The sequence below is a fragment of the Dipodascopsis tothii genome (assembly GCF_038497935.1).
Source record: "Dipodascopsis tothii strain CBS 759.85 unplaced genomic scaffold V1510scaffold_47, whole genome shotgun sequence".
Classification (NCBI taxonomy): Eukaryota; Fungi; Ascomycota; class Lipomycetes; order Lipomycetales; family Lipomycetaceae; genus Neoaidaea; species Neoaidaea tothii.
The window spans coordinates 15,377-35,292 of NW_027118031.1; the positions used below are offsets into that span (position 1 = coordinate 15,377).

The 19,916-nt window shown below is 66.7% G+C and overlaps 10 protein-coding genes and 1 non-coding gene across 11 annotated transcripts; 4 read left to right on the forward strand and 7 right to left on the reverse strand.

Annotated features, from left to right (window-relative positions):
• Positions 1–97: 97 nt before the first annotated feature.
• Positions 98–1,045, reverse strand: V1510DRAFT_286903 (zinc finger protein-like protein). The gene has a single exon (XM_066930648.1). The coding sequence runs from the start codon at positions 869–871 to the stop codon at positions 179–181; it is 693 nt and encodes a 230-aa protein (XP_066786627.1). The 5' UTR covers positions 872–1,045; the 3' UTR covers positions 98–178.
• V1510DRAFT_286904 (uncharacterized protein) lies at positions 1,046–3,999 on the forward strand. The gene is made up of 2 exons (XM_066930649.1): positions 1,046–1,177; positions 1,247–3,999. Exon 2 carries the CDS (start codon positions 1,288–1,290, stop codon positions 3,838–3,840), a length of 2,553 nt encoding a protein of 850 aa, XP_066786628.1. The 5' UTR covers positions 1,046–1,177; positions 1,247–1,287; the 3' UTR covers positions 3,841–3,999.
• V1510DRAFT_423471 (Ribokinase-like protein) lies at positions 3,904–5,617 on the reverse strand. Its single transcript, XM_066934942.1, has 3 exons — positions 5,468–5,617; positions 5,383–5,398; positions 3,904–5,139 (listed from the first exon to the last, which is right to left on the reverse strand). The coding sequence occupies exons 1-3, from the start codon at positions 5,505–5,507 to the stop codon at positions 4,158–4,160; spliced, it is 1,038 nt and encodes a 345-aa protein (XP_066786629.1). The 5' UTR covers positions 5,508–5,617; the 3' UTR covers positions 3,904–4,157.
• Positions 5,618–5,639: 22 nt separating this feature from the next.
• Positions 5,640–7,974, reverse strand: V1510DRAFT_286841 (major facilitator superfamily domain-containing protein). Its single transcript, XM_066930647.1, has 3 exons — positions 7,892–7,974; positions 7,636–7,858; positions 5,640–7,604 (listed from the first exon to the last, which is right to left on the reverse strand). The coding sequence occupies exons 2-3, from the start codon at positions 7,837–7,839 to the stop codon at positions 6,057–6,059; spliced, it is 1,752 nt and encodes a 583-aa protein (XP_066786630.1). The 5' UTR covers positions 7,840–7,858; positions 7,892–7,974; the 3' UTR covers positions 5,640–6,056.
• A 1-nt stretch (position 7,975) lies between these two features.
• On the reverse strand, positions 7,976–9,874 carry V1510DRAFT_286840 (uncharacterized protein; the record flags this gene model as incomplete). Its single annotated transcript, XM_066930646.1, has 3 exons — positions 7,976–9,593; positions 9,624–9,695; positions 9,726–9,874. Coding segments are annotated over 3 exons (1,445 nt in total), but the record flags the coding sequence as incomplete, so codon positions are not given.
• Positions 9,875–10,005: 131 nt separating this feature from the next.
• Positions 10,006–14,115, forward strand: V1510DRAFT_399668 (P-loop containing nucleoside triphosphate hydrolase protein; the record flags this gene model as incomplete). The annotated part of the gene is made up of 5 exons (XM_066931943.1): positions 10,006–10,370; positions 10,403–10,420; positions 10,453–10,536; positions 10,567–13,431; positions 13,570–14,115. Exons 1-5 carry the CDS (start codon positions 10,167–10,169, stop codon positions 14,113–14,115), a joined length of 3,717 nt encoding a protein of 1,238 aa, XP_066786632.1. The 5' UTR covers positions 10,006–10,166.
• On the reverse strand, positions 14,066–14,647 carry V1510DRAFT_423488 (ubiquitin-conjugating enzyme/RWD-like protein). The gene has a single exon (XM_066934943.1). The coding sequence runs from the start codon at positions 14,610–14,612 to the stop codon at positions 14,154–14,156; it is 459 nt and encodes a 152-aa protein (XP_066786633.1). The 5' UTR covers positions 14,613–14,647; the 3' UTR covers positions 14,066–14,153.
• A 431-nt stretch (positions 14,648–15,078) lies between these two features.
• On the forward strand, positions 15,079–16,434 carry V1510DRAFT_286940 (uncharacterized protein). The gene has a single exon (XM_066930650.1). The coding sequence runs from the start codon at positions 15,349–15,351 to the stop codon at positions 16,282–16,284; it is 936 nt and encodes a 311-aa protein (XP_066786634.1). The 5' UTR covers positions 15,079–15,348; the 3' UTR covers positions 16,285–16,434.
• A 59-nt stretch (positions 16,435–16,493) lies between these two features.
• V1510DRAFT_423494 (DNA-directed RNA polymerase) lies at positions 16,494–17,780 on the reverse strand. Its single transcript, XM_066934944.1, has 3 exons — positions 17,665–17,780; positions 17,547–17,618; positions 16,494–17,482 (listed from the first exon to the last, which is right to left on the reverse strand). The coding sequence occupies exons 1-3, from the start codon at positions 17,719–17,721 to the stop codon at positions 16,586–16,588; spliced, it is 1,026 nt and encodes a 341-aa protein (XP_066786635.1). The 5' UTR covers positions 17,722–17,780; the 3' UTR covers positions 16,494–16,585.
• A 94-nt stretch (positions 17,781–17,874) lies between these two features.
• On the reverse strand, positions 17,875–17,946 carry V1510DRAFT_t262. The gene has a single exon. It is a non-coding gene; the product is annotated as a tRNA-Cys (tRNA).
• Positions 17,947–18,592: 646 nt separating this feature from the next.
• Positions 18,593–19,791, forward strand: V1510DRAFT_423497 (uncharacterized protein). Its single transcript, XM_066934945.1, has one exon. The coding sequence runs from the start codon at positions 18,776–18,778 to the stop codon at positions 19,598–19,600; it is 825 nt and encodes a 274-aa protein (XP_066786636.1). The 5' UTR covers positions 18,593–18,775; the 3' UTR covers positions 19,601–19,791.
• Positions 19,792–19,916: the final 125 nt, after the last annotated feature.

Genomic DNA, 19,916 nt, shown 5'->3' on the forward strand with positions numbered 1-19,916 from the left:
TCCATATAGCCGCATATAGCCGCATATAGCCGCATGCAGTCGCACTCAACAGCATACAGCCGCCGCGCCGCTCGCGCTCCCGCGCCGCTGCCAGCCAAGCCACCGGCCGCGCCTCGCCCGCGGCGGTTCCGACGTCGCACGAGCAGCGCAGCGAGCCGCACGCCGTGCGGCGCGTGCCCTACCGCTTCCGCCCAAACCGGATCTTGTCCGGCACCAGCTTGACCCCCTGCAGCCGCTCGCCCAGCTCAACAAAGTCTGCGTCCAGCTCGGGCACGCCCGCGCCCTCGTCCGAGTCGTCCGTGGCCACCGGCGGCCGGGGCCGCCGCCGCCGCGGGCTCGCGGCCTCGGCCGGCGTGGCGTCGTCGTCCGGCCGCCCGCGCCGCGGCGTCCCCAACAACGACGTCTGGCCCCGTCGCAGACCGTGGTTCACCACCCCAAACATGTACTCGCGCGGGAAGCAGTGCTTGTCGATCAGATGGCGCCGCCGCTTGCCGCTGTCGGCACAGACCTTGTCGCAGCCGTCGACAAAGCACGCGTAGATCTTGTCGCCGCGCTCGCGCCGGACCTCGGCAATCGGATCGTGGTGCTCGGTGATGTGTAGCTCCAGGATGCGTTCAGACGGAAACACGCGTGCGCACGAGTGGCAGTGCATCTCGTGCTGCTGCCGGTAGTGGGCCTCGAACGCGCCCAGGCTGTAGAAGGTCGTGGGCTGGCGCACACAGCGCGGCGGCAGCGAGCACGTCATGACGGGCTGTGCCGGCCGGGCCGGTCGTGCCGGCCGCGCGGCCTTGGTCGGCTCAGCCCGCTCAGCCGGCCCGTCCGAATCGCTGGTCGAGCCGTCGTCGGCCAGCGAGCGCTTGTGTGCGCTCATGGTCTGTGGGTTAGTTCGAGTCCACGCCGAAATCAGACTGCCAAAGCGGATAGTCAAATGCGTCTGCGGCGCTCCCCACAGCAATAGTTTTTTCGCCCACACAATTTGCCGGCAACAGCCCCGCAACGACCGGCCAGACGCCTGCAGAGCTCGGGACGCCGTTGATTGATTGAAGCGTGGTATGCGTATGCGTGTCCGACTGAGCGAACGACGGTGGCTGGATGATGCGGTGAGGATTACGCAAACCGACGCAAGTTCCTGAATTGCTCCGGCTCGTCTGTGACAGGTACGTGCGAGACGAGGGCGGCGGGGGGCGGCTGCGGCCGGGCTGGCGGCCGTCCGGAGCCCGGCCGGGCGGCGGCGGGGCGGCCGCAGCCGCAGATCGAGCCGTGCTGACCGCAGACATCAAACTCGCCATGGAGCCCAGGGCAGCTGCGCCCGCGGCAGTGGCTGCCAGCCGTGAGATCGCCGGCTTCAAGGCCGCGGTCGACCGCGCGCTGCGCGAGAAGGGCTCGAGCCACCCGGACGTGGCCGCGACGATCGCGCAGTTCCGCGAGGCCGTCGAGGGCGCGCTTTTCGACGACATCGTGGCCGCGCGCCAGGCCAACCTCGAGGAATCGCTGTGGCTGTACGCGCACTACGCCGTGATCCGGTACTTTCGGCGCAAGATCGCCAAGATGGAGGGCAGCGCCAAGACGCGGCCGGTGGAGGCGCGCAAGCTGCAGGACAAGTTCGTGCGGTTCATCAAGGACACGAGCGCGTTCTACCTGCGGTACATCCAGCACCTGGCGTCGTACTTCCAGCTGCGCGAGCTCGAGCCGGTGCTGAGCCGGTTCCGGCTGCAGTTCGCCGTGTACTCGGGCGTGGCGGCGCCGGCGCAGGCGACGCCGGCCGTGCGGGACGCGATTCTGCGCTCGTGCAGCCAGACGCTCGGCTACCTGGGCGACATGTCGCGCTACCGCGAGGCGCACAGCCTGGCGCCGGGCGCGCGCGACTGGAGCGCCGCGTTCGAGCGGTACATGCTGGCCCGGCAGCTCGTGCCCGGCGTCGGCACGCCGTACAACCAGATCGGCGTGATGCTGACCGCGGACGACATCGGCCTGGCCTCGACGTGCTTCTTCTTCCGCGGCGCGACCGTGCGCGAGCCGTACCCCGACGCCATGAAGAACCTGGCGCTGGCGTTCAAGAAGCTCGGCCTGGCCCGCCGCCAGGACGACTTTGACGACGACGCCGCGTCCGAGGCCGCGCTGGTCGCCCGCATGACCCACCAGTTCCTGCAGCTGCACTCGATCGCGTTTGCCGAGTGCGACGACGAGCCGCGCGGCCGCGCGCGCGACCTCGAGATCTCGCGCTGGGCCACGCTCCAGCTGGACGTGCTCAACCAGCTGCGGCTGCTGCTCAGCGACCGCGGCCTCGGCGCGGACGTCCTGCGCCAGATGACCGTCATCAACATCGCGGCGCACCATGTGGCCGCACGCCGCGGGCCGGGCCTGCACACGCAGCTCCTGCTCGGCTTCAACGTGGCCACCGTGTCGTGTCTGCTCAGGCTGCTGGCCGAGCAGCTCGACGACGTCGTCTTCGACGCGCCCGAGTCCATTGCCCGCGCCCGCCAGCTCAACGCGATCGGCCGCCACCTGCTCCAGCCCCTCCGGCTGTACTCGACCTGGATCGTCAAGCACATCCGCTCGCTGACCGCCGACGCCGACGACGGCTACGACCTCTCCATGGCCGTCTCGGACATGTGGCTCGACTACTCGGCCACGGTCTCGACTCTCTACGCGTGGTTCCCGGACCTGCCCAACGAGCAGCCCGAGGTCCTGCTCGACGAGGACGTGGACAACACCGGCTTCCAGCCGCTCGACGGCGCGTACCAGGGCGTGCGCGCCAAGGCCGAGACCTTCACGCTGCTCGAGATCGACAAGTTCACGAGCCATCTGCACCCGAACGCCGAGGTCCTCGTGCGCGTGAACGACCTGCTGCTCGACGCCCAGCGGCTCGTCAACACCGAGAACGTGCCGCTGGCGCTCGGCGGGCGCAAGCTCAAGTACACGCCACGACCGACGGCGCCGACCGCAGCGACGCCTGCTGCCCCACGCGCGTTCCGCGCGCCCGTGCCCGTGCTCGACGCCGAGCCCTCGGCCATGGCCAGCATGGTCAGCAACATGGTCGACTCCCTGGTCGGGCCCGAGCACTCGTCCCAGGCCAAGCCCGCGAACGGTAAGAGGGTGCTTGCCGATGTGCCCATCAACCAAGAGCGCAAGCCGAGCCCCGCTGAAGAACCGAAAGAAGAGATCCTGTTTGTGGGCCGCAACTCGCGCCGGCCGAGCGCCAAGCCGGCCGACGCGCCGGCCGTGATCGAGCTCGATCCCGCGACGAGCTCGCCGGCGACGCCGGCCATGCCCGCCTTCGACGGCTGGACCGACCGCCCGGCGCCGTCGCCGGACACAGCCGCGTTCACCGGCCGGCTCGTCACCCAGCGCGCCTCGCCCGAGTTCTACAGCCCGGACATCGGTGCCATCACCAACATCTTCAACGAGACGTCGCTGTACGCCGGCGGCGACCAGCCGTTTCGGCCGTTTGCCAAGTCGACGCCGTCGCCGGACTTTTCCGGCCGCGCGTCCGACCGCTTTCCGCCCTACGACCCGCTGCTGCGGCCTGACCCGGCGTTCTACCGCGCGTACGAGCCGCCGGCGACGTCCAAGTACGCCAGCTTCTCGAACGACGGCTTTGTGCCGCACACACAAGCGGCAGCGGTGCAGGCCGACTGGCGATCTGTCGCGCCGACGCAGCCGCCGGCCTACGGGCAACCCCGGCCGATGCCTGGCCCGTGGGCGACGGCCGGCTTGCAGAGCCAGCGGCTGCCACCACCGCCTGGGCTGGCAGACTTTGCCGCCGCCGGCCCGAGCCCGGTCGGCGCGCACTGGGGCCACGCAGACACGGCTCCGGCAGCGACGTACAAGCCCAATTGAGCGCTTGCCGCCGTCCCTCTTCTCCTTCTAGCCGCTCGCCGACCGCCTCCGGCCGCTCGCTGACCACCGTCGGCCGCCCGCGCAGCTCCGTGCGGCCCTTGCTTTGCCCGCCCCGCTCCGGCACTGGCGTCCGTCATATCTTTTATCGTGGAACAAAACGGATGCAGAACAGCGACTGTTGAGAGCCTCTGCTGGATGCAAGTGTATTTGGTAAATACAGATACATATGTTACAATAGAGTACAAGAATTGCCAGGATCAGGTTGAAATGAAAATGATTACTAAACTGTGACACCACCCAGTCCAGCTATTGTCTCCTTAGGCAACGTACTCCTTCTTGGGGTACGGGTAGGCCGGGCCCGGCAGCTGGACAGTCCAAGACGCGAGCCAGTGGCCGCGGGCGACGGCCGCGGCCAGCGACTCGCCCAGGACAAGGCCGGCCAGGAAGCCGCCGGCGAACGAGTCGCCGGCGCCGTTGGTGTCCTCCACCTTGTCGGCCGCGACCGGGATGATCGGGAAGACCTCGGTCGAGAGCACGCCGGTGGCGTCGGCCTTGACGACGATCGTCGAGTCCGTGCCCTGGGTGATGATGACGTGGCGCGGGCGCGCGGCGTTGGCCTTGGGCAGCACCGCGATCTTCTTGGCGATCTCGGCGATGTCCGTGGTCTCGTAGCCGTGCGACTCGGCGAACGCGAGCGCCTCGGACTCGTTGCCGATGAGGTAGTCCCAGTAGGGCGACACGCTGTCCATGGCGTCCTTGAAGAACTGCGACAGGAACGGCGCCGAAAGGTTCATCGAGAAGATCTTGTCGTTGGCCGCGGCGTGCTCGCCGAGAGCAAGGATCGCGGGCACGCACACCGTCAGGTGGAAGCCGCCGACGTAGTACGCCTTGGCGCCCTCAACGAACTTCCACACCTCGGGGCTCTTGAGGTGCTCGAGCTTGTAGTTGTTGGCCGCCGACAGGTCGGTGACCATCGACCGGTTCTGGCCGGTCACGACGACGGCGCACTTGCCGGTCGGCGTGGTGGGGTCGATCAGGTACTCGGAACGGACGCCCTCGCGGCCGTTAGCCTCGGCGAGCAGCTTGCCGAACTTGTCGTCGCCGACACAGCCGCAGTAGACGACCGAGTCCGCCGGCAGGAAGTACTGCGCGCCACGGGCCGAGTTCTGCGCGGCACCGCCGGCCAGGAACGACGCCTTGTAGGTCTCGACCATCTCCTCGTAGATGCCCATGTGCTTGGGCTCGGCGAGAATGGCGTCGTTGGCCTTAATCTCGTACTTGTCGAGAACCGACGTGGGCCTGGGAGGTCAGCAGGTCCAGTGCAGAGCAGCAGCCTTTGCGGGGGCCGTTCGGCAGCCGCGTGTTCTCGCCAGCCGCAGCAGCACTGTCGGGGGAGTTGCTCCAGCAGGCAGCACTCCTCACGGAGTCGCCGCCGGAGACCGCCGAAACAGGCCCACCGCGACCACTGCGTAGAAGGTCTGCCCTGCAGCCTGCCGCAGGGCGGCCTGGCTGTTGCGACTGTCGCGCGCCGCCGTCACTTACGTCGTCGCCATCATGTCTGCGCGTCAGTTCTGATCATCATCCGCTCGGCCGATCGCCCAGTCCATCCGCCCGCGCCCGTTCTTACCGAGAAGGGGGTTGCCCAGAACCAGCAGAGGGTAAGACATCGTTGCAGTATCAATTGACCGGGTTCCTTGGTTATCGTTGGATAGTCGGACAAGCAGAAGCTATCAAGCGGCGACCTGGGCGGTTAGTTGGGCGGAAGCCCTAACTTAGGGTTGTGGCCCATATAAGGCGCGAAATTTTTTTCGTCTCTTTGTTGTCCACCACGCGCGCCATCTTGTTTGCGACGTGTGTGCACCGGCTCTCGCCGGCGGCTCGTTCGCAACCGATCAAGTGTCTGACTAGTGCTTGGGGCGGCGGTCTGTCCCTTGGGCAAGTCTACGGCACGCCATCTATGCTCGTTCAAATGATGAATTTGTTTTTTGAATTTCTTCACCTGAATCTTCATGTGGAATAAATACAATCGAGCTTTTTAATTCTGACACACGAATGCATGGATGGCAGTAGTCTCGGTTGCGTGTGCGTGTAGTGGATGAGTTGTCCGTGGAGGCGGTGTCTAGCGGTTGGCGGGCTTGTCGTGGCCACTGCTGTGTCAGGGCCGCGGCCGTAGCCGCAAGCCACTTCGCAGCCACTGCCACCGCTGCAGCTGCGCCTCAGGTCGTGTCGGCGCTGTTCAGGTCGTTGTTGATCGTGTACGACATGCGCTCGCCCAGGTTCTCGCGTTCGCGCGTCCGCTCGCGCGCGCGCAGCACGTCGCGGCCCAAAATCATAATGCGGTGGCCGGCGCCGCCCTCGGCCAGAAACAGCACGGCTCCTGCGCAGAGCAGCAGGCCGCCGTTGAGCAGGGCCATGATGATAAACGGCGCGCCCTTGGACACGTCCGAGGCCCAGCCGCCGACCTTGGTCAGCAGCAGGATGCCGGCCGCGCCCGTGACCGAGTAGACGCCGGCGATAGAGCCCGAGTAGTCGGTCTTGCGCTCGGTGCACAGCGACAGCGAGCACACGATCGCGCCGATCTGCGCCACACCGATCAGCGACGCCCACAGATACGCGATGGACGCGCGCGGGTCGGCCATCAGGCCAAACGCACCAAAGCCGATGACGCCGATGAGCGCTGAGTACGCCAGCGAGGCCGGCTTGCCGAAGCGGTCGCACGCGTAGCCCCAGAGCGGCGCCGAAAACAGGGCCACGGTCTCGGCGACGCCGGTCAGGATCGCCGAGAGGATGTAGGCCTCGCGGCAGCCGGTCTTGACGTCAAGCGGGTCGGTCGCGATGCGGCAGATGCCCTCGTTGTAGAAGAACTGGTTGATGAAGAGCGGGATGAAGAGCGAGACCGCGACCGAGGCCGCGCGCGCGATCAGGCCGCCCGAGTAGGCCAGGAACAGACGCGGCTCGCGCGCGGCCGTGAAGCCGCGCACGAGCAGCCGCAGGTACGAGTTCTCCTTCTCGAGATACCGCCGGGCGACGTCGTCCGGGACCGAGTCCTCGAAGCCGAGCCGGGTGCTCTCGTCGTCGCCGTCCTGGGGCACGAGCGCGCTGTGGCGACGCGCGTAGCGTATCGAGCGGATCCAGGCCGTGATGCTCCTGTTGTCGTCGCTCTTGAGGCCCGCGTACAGCACGCCACCCACGCAAATGGCCACGCAGCCGACGATGTAGAACGAGCCGCGCAGGGCCGCCTCGGGCGACATGCCGTAGCGCTGCTCGAGCCGGGTCGGGATCGGCAGGAAGACGACGACGGCAAAGACGGCGCCGAGACCGGTGCAGAGCCCGACCAGGCCCGACAGCCGGCCGTTACGCGGCGGCACCTGCCGCGGCCGTGGCAGCGGCGGCACCACCGGCGCGACGGCCTCGGCCGCCTGCGCGATGTACCACTCCTCAGACTCCGCCGTCAGCTCGACCGGCGTCTCCGGCTCGGCCGTGGCCGGCTTGCGGTACAGCTCAAACCGCGAGACCTCCGACAGCAGCGCGGTGACCATGGCTGCCGTCGCCGAGCCGCCAAACGCGAACATGATCCGCAGAATGACCAGGTCCGGGTACACGTTTCCGGCCTGTACGAACGTGAAGAGCGCCAGGCCGACGAGCACGTACGCCACTGAGCACACCGTGCGTGTGCCGATCTTGTCGCTCAGCGTGCCCCACAGCGGGCACATCACGACCGACACGAGCTCGTCGATGAAACCGAGCGTCCCGACGTAGTCGCCCTGCGGTCAGCGCGCCCGCGCACGCACTCACGATGTTGTCCTTGAGCCGGAGCAGGACCGTGATCACGAACGACTGCATCGCGTTCAAGAACACCAGGAACGCGATCGAGCAGAAGCACGACAGCAGATACGTCGCCACGTTGAGAATCGTCGGCTGCGAGCTGTCGGTCGCCCGTAGGCTGCGCCCGGGCCGCGCGCGCAGCCAGTTGAGGTGCTCAAAGATTCCGGCGACCATGTCGTGCGTCCCTCCGTGGCTGCGGGTCAGTGGCTCCCGCGGCCGCACGTACCTGGTCGACCGTTTGAGCCAGTCCGGTCGTCGTGGGGGCAGTAGGGAGAGAGTGGGAGCGGCGGCCGGCGCTGGTGGATGGGTCAGATACGCACGACATCTGATAATGGGTGATGGTACCACCGCCCAAAGGGGAAGCTGTAATCTAATCAGATCGATCTAGACGGCAGGGCAATATACATTTCTATGGACAGGTCGGCCGCGGTCCGGCTAGCCCGGACGCTACGGCGACGGGCGGCGTCGGCGAGGCCGTTGCGCGCCGAATGTGGGCACTTGTCGTCAGACCAGTGCGGGCCGCGCAAGCTGACGGCGTAGCGCGAGGCGCAGGGTGGTGCGGCGCGGCGGTGCACGGCGGGTTGTGATCCGTGATCCGTGACCCGCACTGCATACGGCCGCCATATAGCCGCATCGCCGCAGCAGCCCGACGGTCGCCGGCAGGCGCTGCGGCTATATGCGGCTATATGCTCCCGGGCCCCCGCCTACAGCATGCCGCCGAGGATCGACAGCGCCAGACGGACGCCCGGGCCGACCTCGCGCTCGGGCTTGTGGAAGTCCGCCTCCGTCATCTCGGTGGTGTGCGCGGTCAGGCCCTTGATCTCGGCGGCCATGGCCGCGCGCAGAGCCGGGTCCGCCGTCAGAATGATCGCGTTCGACTCGAGGTCGAGCGTGTGCGACCGACGCGTGAAGTTGGACGAGCCGATCGTGGCAACAAACGGCAGCGAGCCACCGGCGACCGGCAGGCCAGCCCATATGCCTTTGGCGTGGTACGACCACCCACCCGGCGTGTTGACCACGCCGCGCTGCCACTCGCGCAGCTGGATGGCCGCGCGCGCGGTCGAGGCGTCTTGCAGAAAACGGTGGGCGAGCACAATGTAGGCCGGCGGGAGTGCCCCCGAGATGCCGGCGCTCTTGTAGAAGCCGTTGGCCTCGGGCGCGGCGGTGACGACCGTTCCCGGCGCGGTCGCGGCCAGCAACTTTGTCCGGTACGCCGGGTGCATGTTGAAGTAGCCCGCGGTGAACATCCATTCGAACCGGTTGTCGGCCGAGAGCATGTCCAGCAGGTGGCCGACGGCCGGGGCCTCGGTGGAGGTGCCCTCGGGCAGGAGCGGTGCAAACTGCGACACCGGATAGACCACGGTCTCGGCCGGCTCCGCCGGCTCGGCAGCCAGCGGCGGCCGCACCAGCGGCAGCAGCAGCGCCGCCGCGGCCTCGCGAAACGCGCGCGCGCTCTTGGACGGCCGCGGCCCGGGGTTTTCGGCCGGCCACTCGAGCCGGAACCCGGCCTCGCGTGCGTCGGCCCGCACGGCGTAGCTCAGCGAGCACACTGCGTCGTGGATCCGCCGGTAGTAGGCCGTCAGGGGCGCGCTCTTGAACACGTAGTACCGGTCCTGGCGGTCCGAGAAGTAGTCCTGCGAGAGGTTGGCGCCAGACAGCACGATCTCGTCGTCGAAGCCGTAGAGCTTCATGTGCTGCAGGCCCCAGCCCTCGTTCAAACGGCGCGGGACCAGCGATTTCTTCAGGCCGCGCAGGTTCGGCGTGTGGAACATGCGGATGCGCACGCGGTCGCCAAACTCGGCGTCCAGCGCGGCCAGCAGCGAGGCGCAGCACGGCCCGGGCTGCTCGCGCGTGCCGCGCAGGGCGTCGGTCAAGATCGACACCTGCAGGTCCGGGTTCTGCCGCAGCGACGTCTGCAGCGTTTCGATCTGGGTTAGCGGGCCCCGCCGGCGACGTACAAACTCATGCTCGCTCTTGCCGATGTACAGCGTCGCCAGAAAGACGGACCGCTTGGCGGCCAGGATCTTGGTCTGCGGTCAGCGCCGCCGGCGGCCACGTACCTTGAGCGTGTTGTAAAAGTCGCGCGGCTCGCTGAGGATCTCGACCTGGCCGCGGCCGAGCGCAAACCGCGGCGCCAGCTGGTCCAGCTTCGCCGCGAGCTTCGCCACGGCCGGGTGCAGGCCCTGCACAGCCCCGGTGGACGCCATTGGGGACGGCGGTGCGCGGCGACGGCGGAAGGACACGTGACGGTCACGTGTGCAGACAAGCGGATCACGTGACTTTACACGTGACATCAACGAAGCCGCGCACTCCGGCCGGTGGCTGTGCCGTCCGGTTTCCGACCTATCCACACACCCGCGGCATCACCAGCTCGCCGACACACCCGCTGCCGCCACGAGCCCCCAGAGACACCCCCGCGCAGCCAAAGTGCGGCGCCCGGCAACGATTGGAATTGACACCGCGGCCCCGGCGGAGCCGGCTATCAAACACTAGGTCCCACGATGGCCATCACCAAGCGCGCGGGCAAGCGTGCCCAGGCCGGCGCCGTGCAGCAGCCGGCCAAGCGCAACGGCGTGCAAAAGGCCGCGTTCGACGCGACCAAGCGCAAGGAGGTCGGCGTGAGTGATCTCACGCTGCTGTCGAAGGTCTCGGAGGAAGCGATCAACGACAACCTCAAGAAACGGTTCGACGCCGGGCTGATTTACGTACGTGGGCGCGCAGACAGAGCTGACGACAGACATACATTGGCCATGTGGTACGTTGCGCCGCGGCGCGGACTGACGCCAGCTCATCTCGGTGAACCCGTTCCGGGACCTCGGAATCTACACCGACGCCGTCCTCGAGACGTACAAGGGCAAGAACCGACTGGAGGTAGGTGCTGTGCGGGCATTCTGACGCCAGGTCTCGCCGCACGTGTTTGCCATCGCCGAGGCGGCGTACTACAACATGAAGTCGTACTCGGAGAACCAGTGCGTGATCATCTCCGGCGAGTCCGGCGCCGGCAAGACCGAGGCCGCCAAGCGGATCATGCAGTACATCGCGTCCGTGTCGAGCGCGACCTCGGGCTCGATCCAGGAGATCAAGGACATGGTGCTGGCGACGAACCCGCTGCTCGAGTCGTTTGGCTGCGCCAAGACGCTGCGCAACAACAACTCGTCCCGCCACGGCAAGTACCTCGAGATCCAGTTCAACAAGATCGGCGAGCCCGTCGGCGCCAACATCATCAACTACCTGCTCGAGAAGAACCGGGTGGTGGGCCAGATCGTGAACGAGCGCAACTTCCACATCTTCTACCAGTTCACCAAGGGCGCCAAGCAGCAGTACCGCGAGACGCTCGGCATCCAGACGCCCGACATGTACGTGTACACGTCGGCGAGCAAGTGCACGGCCGTGGACGGCATCGACGACGTCAAGGACTACGCCGAGACGCTGCGGGCGATGGAGGTCATCGGCCTCCAGCAGGCCGAGCAGGACGACATCTTCAAGATCCTGGCCATCATCCTCTGGCTCGGCAACGTCGACTTTGTCGAGAACCAGGACGGCAACGCCGACATCCGCGACCCGTCCGTGCCGAACTTCGTGGCGTACCTGATGGACGTGGACGCGACCGCGGTCGTCAAGGCGCTGACGATCCGCATCATGGAGACCAGCCGCGGCGGCCGCCGCGGCTCGGTCTACGAGGTGCCGCTCAACGTCACCCAGGCCCGCGCGGTCCGCGACGCGCTCGCCAAGGGCATCTACTCGAACCTCTTTGACTGGATCGTCGAGCGCGTCAACGTCTCGATGCGCACCCGCGGCGAGAAAGACAAGACCATCGGCATCCTCGACATCTACGGCTTCGAGATCTTCGAGAACAACTCGTTCGAGCAGATCTGCATCAACTACGTCAACGAGAAGCTCCAGCAGATCTTCATCCAGCTCACGCTCAAGACCGAGCAGGACGAGTACGTGCGCGAGCAGATCAAGTGGACGCCGATCAACTACTTCAACAACAAGATCGTGTGCGACCTGATCGAGGAGAAGCGGCCGCCGGGCATCTTTGCGGCGCTGAACGACGCGTGCGCGACCGCACACGCCGACTCGTCCGCGGCCGACTCGAGCTTCATCCAGCGGCTCAGTCTGGTCGCATCAAACCCGCACTTTGAGCAGCGCCAGGCCAAGTTCGTCATCAAGCACTACGCCGGCGACGTCATGTACACGGTCGCGGGCATGACCGACAAGAACAAGGACCAGCTGCTCAAGGACCTGCTCGACTTGGTCGCCATGGCCGGCAACAGCTTCTTGAACTCGCTCTTCCCGAACCAGGTCGACCCGAACTCCAAGCGGCGCCCGCCCACCGCCAGCGACAAGATCAAGGCCTCGGCCGGCGACCTCGTCAACACGCTCATGCAGTGCCAGCCGTCGTACATCCGCACGATCAAGCCCAACCAGAGCAAGTCGCCGACCGAGTTCGACGTCAAGGCCGTGCTCCACCAGATCAAGTACCTCGGCCTGCAGGAGAACGTGCGCATCCGCCGCGCGGGCTTTGCGTACCGCCAGACGTTCGAGAAGTTCACCGAGCGGTTCTACCTGCTGTCGTCCAAGACGTCCTACGCCGGCGACTACATCTGGACGGGCGACTCGCGCTCGGCCGTGCTCCAGATTCTCAACGACACGGGCATTCCCAAGGAGGAGTACCAGATGGGCGTCTCCAAGGCGTTCATCAAGACGCCCGAGACGCTGTTCGCGCTCGAGCACATGCGCGACCGCTACTGGCACAACATGGCCGCGCGCATCCAGCGCGCCTGGCGCCGGTACCTGGCGCACAAGATCGAGTGTGCGATCAAGATCCAGCGGCTGTGGCGCAAGGTCAACGGCACGGGCCAGTACACCGAAACGCGCGACTACGGCCACCAGGTGCTGGCGCAGCGCAAGGAGCGCCGGTCGATGAGTCTCATCGGCAGCCGCCGGTTCCTGGGCGACTATCTGGGCATCGACAACCGCGGCGGCCCCGGCGAGTTCCTGCGCAACTCGACCACGATCACGCCCAAGGAGATGGTCCACTTCTCGTGCCGCGGCGAGCAGCTCGTGGCCAAGCTCGGCCGCACCAGTCAGCGGCTGCCGAAGGTGTTTGTGCTCACCAACAAGGCGTTCTACATCATCTCCGAGAGCGTGGTCAACCGGCAGCTGCAGATCCTGACCGAGCGCACGATCCCGATCGGCCAGATCCAGTACGTGGCGCTGTCGAACCTGCGCGACGACTGGTTTGCCATCAGCACGGGCTCGGCCTCCGAGCCGGACCCGTTTTTGTGGTGCGTGTTCAAGACGGAGCTCGTGACCCGGCTCAAGATGATCCTGCCCAACCTGAACCTGCGCATCGGTCCGACCGTGGAGTACAACAAGAAGCCGGGCAAGAAGGCGATCGTCAAGTTCCAGAAGGACCCGGCCGTGGCGCGTGACGACACGTACAAGAGCAGCGTCGTGCACGTGCCGCCGGGCGAGCGCCCGAACAGCGTGTCGCGGCCGATGCCGCGCCGGAAGAACCCGAACGGAAGCGCCGCGCCGGCGCCGCGCCCGGTGAGCCGCGCGCCGCCGCCAGCGGCACCCAGGGCCGCGCCCGCAGCCCGCCCGGCCAGCCGCGTGCCGCCGCCGCCGCCGGCGACGCAGCCCAAGGCTGCGCGGGCACGGCCGCCGCCGCCGCCGGCCGCCAAGGCCAAGCCGGCGGCACCGCGCCCGCCGGCGTCGCGGCCGGTGCCGTCAGTGCCGCAGGCGCCGCGGCCGAACGGCGTGTCGGCGGCGGCGACGGCGGCAGCCGTGGCCGCGACGACAGCGGCCGCCGGGTACCAGCAGCAGACGCACGCGGTGCCGCCACGGCCGCAGCCACCGGTACAGCCACAGGTCCAGCAGGTCCAGCCGGTCCAGCAGGTCCAGCCGGTCCAGCAGGTCCAGCCGGTCCCGGTCCCGGTCCAGCCGGTTCAGGTCCAGCCCACGCCCGCCGCCCGGCCCGTCCCCGCCACCCCCGTGCAGGCCCGGCCGGCCGCGCGAGCCCCCCCGCCGCCGCCGCCGCCGCCTGCCGCGCAGCCGCCGCCGCCCGCCGAGCCCACGTACCGCGCCATGTTTGACTTCGCCGCGCAGGGCTCCAACCAGCTATCGATCGCCAAGGGCGACCTCGTCCTGATCGTCCACAAGGAGAACAACGGCTGGTGGCTCGCCAAGAAGCCCGGCACGGCCGTCGAGGGCTGGACGCCGTCGGCCTATCTCGAGGAGGCCGCTGCCGCCCCGGCCCCCTTGACGCCCGTCAGCGCCAACGGCTACAACGGCTACGCGGGCGCGGCGTCGCCGCAGTCGCCCCAGGACTCCACGCCGTCGTCCTCCGAGAACCTGACCAACGTCGCCGACGCCATCAAGCGGCGCCAGCACCAGATGCGCTCGCGCGAGGACGACGACGACGACGACGACGACGAGTGGTAGCCTTTTTAGTCAATTTTGAGCCTCTGTACAGCACGACACTACACCGTGTCGTCGTAGTAGTGGAACCGGCTCTCCTTCGGGTTGTCGGGCGCGTCCACGACGTACTTCTGGTCGTCCGGCGGCCGCTCGTTCTTGTGGTTGCTGGCCAGCATCGATTGGATCGAGATCGCCACCGACGACACCGTCTGGATTGGCGACCACCCGTTGCCCAGCAGGTCCAGGCAGATGTGGCCGTTGCTGTAGATGTGCGGGTTGATCGGCACCGGGTGCCCGCGCTGCTTGGTGAACTGCACCTCCGGCGCCTCGATCGGGTACGACGGCAGGAACTTGAACCGCAGCAGGAACGTCTTGCCCACGTACAGCGGGTTCTCGTCCAGCACGCGCACCTCTAGCAGCCACTGCTCGAAGTTGTCGGCCTCGAGGATCGTGATGCCCGCGGGCATGCTCTTCTCGAGGTCCGCGCGCTCCTTGGTGAGCCGCCGCGTGTGCCGCATCATCGTTGGGGAGACGGCGGTGGAACGTTCGAGGTCGCTGGGCGCGCGGCGCGCGGTGCCGCGCGCCGCCGCGTTTATGCCGCAAACGCGCGGCCTCGCGGTCTCTGTGATAGTTGCTTCTTTGGGCAATAAAGTCCCGCGCGCCGCACGACGCGGACACGGCCACGACACGCGCCCTCCAGAGCATCAACATGGCTGACTCCCGCGGCGCCCGCGCAGAGACCCGCCGACGCACCAGCTCCGAGGGCGTCCGCAAGCGCGTCCGCCGCGACGAGGGCGCCGTCGACGAGGACGCTCACGCGCCGCCGGCCGAGGACTGGTACCCGCTCGTGTCCGCCGACGCGCTCGGCGTCTACGACAGCACGGGCGCGGCGACAAGCTTTGCGGCCCTGAGCATGCTCGACGGCCGCACGGTCCACGTGTTTGAGGTCTCGGTCGGGCCCGAGAGTGCGCGCGTGCGCGTGCGCGTGCGCCCGGACGACGTCCTGGCCACGCTCGACGACTCGGACGCCCTGCGCGTCTATGTGCGCGGCCGTGCGGCTGTCTACGACTGCGCCACACCCGCGGCCGACTACGAGGACCAGTGGCGCGCGATCGAGCGCGCCACCCGGTTCTGGCGCTGGCTCCGCCAGCACGCCCCGCGCTACGGCGAGATCGAGCGCCGCCCGCTGGCCGAAGTCCTGGCCGAGGTAAGTTCGACCGGGACGAGCTGACGCAGTACACGGCCGTGGCGGCGCCGATGGCGCTCTTTGACGAGGCCTTCGGGTTCCTGGTGCTCTGCGTCCTAAAGGAGTATCACTTCTGGAAGGAATCGTACCTCTACAACATGATGCGGCGCTTCCGCGAGAAGGAGTTCACTCGGTGCACTAACCTGCTGATCCGGCACGGCCTCGTCGGCAGCGCGAGCGCGTATCCGACGGCTGCGGCGGCGCTGCGGATGCTCAACGCCGGCGAGCGCGTGCTCGAGCGGGACTCGGCGCACGCGTCTGTCGTCAACACGATGGTCGCGTTCGCCGAGACCGCGGCCGACAAGCGCGCGAGCCGGCTTAGCACACCGTTGCGCGCCGTGCAGGCCGCGCTGAAGCAGTCGCCGCCGCCGACGCCGGATCGGCCGCCGACGCCGCCGCCGGACCGGCCGGCGGACCGGCCGCCGACACCAGACGCCCCCACCGCGCCCTCTGCGCCATCCGCGCCGGCCGCCGACCTCCAGTTTGTGCTTTTCTATGACGCCGCCGCGGTGGCAGCCGCGCCGCGGGCGCCGCGGCTGGCCAGCGCCGACAACGACTTGACGCAGATTCGCGCCTACGCCCGCTCGTCACCGTTTCTGCGCTGGCGGCGCCGCGGCGCGCCCGGCCCGCTGCCATGCGCGTTCCGCAGCAAACGCGATCCCCGGCTCGCTGACCATGTCCTGCAGGTATACCGCGAAAAGTCCGTGAGCGACGACGTGCCCCTAGCCCTGCTCAAGTACCTCGAGCTGCGCGGCGTGGACGCGCCCACGCGACCCAGCCCGACGCCGGCGGCACCCGACGTCGCTGGCCGCGCGCGCACCCTCGCCGCCCGCTACATGCGCGCGCGCGCGCCCGAACCCTCCGTCGGCTGGCCGGCGGTCCGGCCCGGCCTCGGACGGCCGGCTCTGGCTGTGCACAAGGTAGGCCCTGCCCACTTGCGTCGCTGACCGTAGCTACCCCCCCTCGCCGCCGGCACGGCGCCGCTGGGCGGCGCCTGGCGGTGTCCCGTCGGCCGCTGCGCGTTTGCCATCGTTGCCGCCGACGACCGCCATGGCACACGCACAATCGAAGACCATCTTGCCGGCCACGCCGAGGCCGTCGCGCCTGCCACGGCCTCAGCCGACGTCGCCCCGCTCCTGCGCGCCCTCGAGTCCATGGGTGAGCAGTGGGAGAGCCAGCGCGCCGGCGCGGCCGAGCCAGAATAATTGCTTTTGTTGCTAACTCCACATCCAAAATGACTATTGTACATCATGCCTTGAGCTTGCGCAGCTCGACGTCGCGCAGGATCTGGCACTTCTTCTTGAGGATCTGCACGCTCTTGATGAACAGCTCGTCTGGCGCCATCGCGCCCGTCGACTCGATCGAGAAGATGAAGTGGTTTCGCTCGCGGCCGAGCTTGACGCGGCCCTCGAATTCGGGGTGGCGCAGTACCTCGCGCGAGACCGTGTCCTTGCGCGCGTCCTTGACGTACGCCTCGCCCTGGGCGTTGATCTCGACCACGCCCTTGGGGAAGCACTTTTTGAACTTGGTCGCTAGCTCGCCCGTGATCGGTGCGCCCACGATATCGATCGTGGGCAGCAGCCGGTAGCTTGCTGTCGCGACAGGGCTGAACTTGGCGTGGTCCTGGCCGATGCCGAGGATGCAGTGCATCGTCAGGTCGATCTCTTGGCCCGGCCGCAACTTGGCGATCAGAATGTCCGGGTTCACCGGGAGCACGCCCTCAGGAAACCACTCAGGCTGCCGACCCTGCGGCTCGAACGTGATCGCCGACGAGTAGATGTGCGCGTTGTGGTACAGAACCTTCGGGTCTGTCGCGCCCGCCGGCGCCGCCGCGTTGGCCGTGCACTTGGCCGACAGGTTCAGCACCACCGTGTCGTAGTCTGTCGGCTCCACATTCGGATCGCCCTTCTTGAACCACCGCATGTGGTCCGGGTTCGCCTTGAGCGGGATCAGACCCAACCGGTGCGCAAGCACCTCGTCCTGTATTATCGACGTGTTGTTCTGGATGTACACGTACTCGATCGCCAGCGTCGGGATCTCCGAGATCAAGATCCGCCGGAACGCGTTCGCGATCGACGCGTCCACGCCAATGAGATCAAACGTCGACGTCATGTTGGTCAGGTGCGAGATCTTGATTTTGAAAGTCTGCCACCGTCAGCGCCGCCCACCCACTGCACACAGGCCGGTCTCGCCACGCGTCATCACTCACCTGCTTGAATTTCTCGAGGTCCCACGCGGCGTCCTCGCCGGGGACGTAGCCCGGAAAGTCCGTGCTCGACACCTGGAGTCGTCAGTCTTCACTCCATGCTGCGCCCGTGCACACATACATCCGTCACCCGGTCACTCTCAATGCCCACCCGGTTGCGGTGGGACAGGTTCGCCATCTTTGGTCTGCTCGCGCGGTCGTTGCTGGCAATCGTCTTCCCAGAAGCGCTGTCGCAAGGATCGGGCTCAAAATTTTTTTCGGCGCAAGCAAAAAAAACTGGCACGGTGTCAGGAACACCGGGTAACTTCAGCATTGGGAGCATAAAAATTATAGCTGGTACCCGGATTCGAACCAGGAACCTCGGGATCTGCAATCCTACGCGCTGCCATTGTGCCATACCAGCTATCCGTTGAACAAGTTTCCACGAACGCATTGTAGGCATGCGGTTACGCTAGCGCCGACAATCCTTCCCGCACATGCCGGCTACCATATGCATCCCGGCCTTAGTCTGTCAGATGACCGGCCGCATCGCCCCCCTCTGTCACCGCGCTGTCACAGCCACAGGCCTCCGCACCTGCGCTCGTACCCGCACCTGTAGCCGCTCACTGGGCACCCACCGGCCCCCCGTGTCTTGTTCTCTGGCCGCCACGCGGAGAAGACCGTTGTCCCGGCGAATCCCCGTGAAGTCCCAGCAACGCCACACCGGGTAACTATTGCACCGCCACCGAACTCGGCCTAAGCTTGAGTCATGGTGCACACACCAGCCCGCCCGCTAGGCCACACCCGGTATCCGCCGCGGCGGTGTCCGCGCACCTGTGCAGGACGTCTCCGGCCGTAGCCTGCAACCAGCTAGTGAAACAACGTGACCAGCGCAAGAGGCAAGCACGCACCTCTTTTGTTTGCGGAGTCGGACTGGGAGAGAAAAGCCTAAACGCTAGAAGCCTAAACGCTAAACGGCAAGGTTGCTTGTTTTGTTTCTCGGCCTTGCAGCTTCCGTTCGTTTTTTTCGTTCGTTTTTACCTTCGATTTCCTTTTAATTCCTTCTCGCGCCGGCCTTTTTCACCGCACTCTTATCGCAGATATATTATATCGCCTATCGTCCTGTTGGACCCTAGTCGTGTCCGCGCGAACGAAGCGAATATCATCCATCTAGGACTCTCTAGCTGCTACCTGCTACCTCCAGCGATCGTTGATCGCCAGTAAGAACAATAGACGCAACCTCACCGTCTCCTATGTCGTTCTACAACTCCGCCGCGGGCGAGCCGCAGCCCATCCCCGTCGTGGCCGATCCTCTCGGTTGCCTCACTCGCAGCGCCCTCAGTGACGCCTCTCCGGGTGGCTTGGGCGGCTACTCGGCCTCGGCCCAGCTTCGGTTTCTGGCCACCGACGCCGACAAGTTCTGGCAGGTTCACCAGAGCGCCGACGAGAACAACGGCCCGGCCATCGCCCGCCAGCCTGCTGGTGGCCTCTACGAGACCGATCCGAACAGCGAGTCTCGCGACAGCTGCGACGAGCTCACGCTGGCCCCGGCCCTGTCTCCGGACGACCTCGCTCTAGTGTACATCCACGACGTCCGACCGACCGACACTCTCGCCGGAGTTTCGCTCGCCTATGGCATCTCGGCAGATAGTTTGCGCAAGTCCAACCGCATGTGGGCGCACGACACGATCCAAAGCCGGCCGTTTTTGCTTTTGCCGACCGAGTATTGCGAGGCCTCTTACAAGCTGGTCCAGCGTGCCGAGCCCGGCTCGAAGCCGTCTGCGCCTGCTGCTGCGGAGTACCCGCTCGAGGGCTGGGCTCAGGTAGGCTCCATGAGCAGCGTCGAGGTCATTCGCGTCCCGCGCCAGCGGCTCACACACTTTCCTAAGCGCCGCCGTACCGCCGCCAACTCTACCTCGGCTACCCCTTCGCTGCGCGCTAGCGACGACACCCCGCGTTCGTCCATGGATAGCCAAGCCAGCGCCTTCTCTATTGGATCGGCTCTTTACAAGGTCGTCCGCTCGTTTCAAAAACCTCCGACCTACACCGTCGACGACAGCATCGAGCTCACCGCCTAGGAACTCGGCTGGGCATTCGACTGAGTGTCCAGCGATTGCGCAGTGGCGCCTGCATTAAAATGTTTTGTTTGTTTGTGCATATAGGGGCTTCCGGTGTCTTTGAAGGCTATTTTGTATGGGTTCGCTGAGTTCTTGTCCTTTTTGTTAAGCATTCTAGAGTAGTAATTCACTCTATCTTCCTCCAACTCTAACGGTCTGTAGAAGGCTGCGGCCATGTTGTGCACGGTTCCGGCCAGCCCGGGTGGCCGCCGATGCCGGTTACCGGGCATTGACCTATCACTATCACACCTGACAGCTTGTGGCGTTCGTGTCTGTA

What these genes read in the sequence shown, in the direction of transcription:
- V1510DRAFT_286940 (XM_066930650.1), top strand. Translation starts at nt 15,349, where the DNA reads ATGGCGCTCTTTGACGAGGCCTTCGGGTTCCTGGTGCTCTGCGTCCTA.
- V1510DRAFT_423471 (XM_066934942.1), bottom strand. Translation starts at nt 5,507, where the DNA reads ATGTCTTACCCTCTGCTGGTTCTGGGCAACCCCCTTCTCG.
- V1510DRAFT_286903 (XM_066930648.1), bottom strand. Translation starts at nt 871, where the DNA reads ATGAGCGCACACAAGCGCTCGCTGGCCGACGACGGCTCGACCAGCGAT.
- V1510DRAFT_423497 (XM_066934945.1), top strand. Translation starts at nt 18,776, where the DNA reads ATGTCGTTCTACAACTCCGCCGCGGGCGAGCCGCAGCCCATCCCCGTC.
- V1510DRAFT_423488 (XM_066934943.1), bottom strand. Translation starts at nt 14,612, where the DNA reads ATGATGCGGCACACGCGGCGGCTCACCAAGGAGCGCGCGGACCTCGAG.
- V1510DRAFT_423494 (XM_066934944.1), bottom strand. Translation starts at nt 17,721, where the DNA reads ATGGCGAACCTGTCCCACCGCAACCGGGTGGGCATTGAGAGTGACCGG. An exon ending in AGAGTGACCGGGTGACGGAT is followed by an intron (nt 17,619 to 17,664) that starts GTATGTGTGCAC and finishes TGACGACTCCAG; the next exon opens with GTGTCGAGCACGGACTTTCC. An exon ending in ACCTCGAGAAATTCAAGCAG is followed by an intron (nt 17,483 to 17,546) that starts GTGAGTGATGAC and finishes TGACGGTGGCAG; the next exon opens with ACTTTCAAAATCAAGATCTC.
- V1510DRAFT_286904 (XM_066930649.1), top strand. Translation starts at nt 1,288, where the DNA reads ATGGAGCCCAGGGCAGCTGCGCCCGCGGCAGTGGCTGCCAGCCGTGAG.
- V1510DRAFT_286841 (XM_066930647.1), bottom strand. Translation starts at nt 7,839, where the DNA reads ATGGTCGCCGGAATCTTTGAGCACCTCAACTGGCTGCGCGCGCGGCCC. An exon ending in TCCGGCTCAAGGACAACATC is followed by an intron (nt 7,605 to 7,635) that starts GTGAGTGCGTGC and finishes CGCTGACCGCAG; the next exon opens with GGCGACTACGTCGGGACGCT.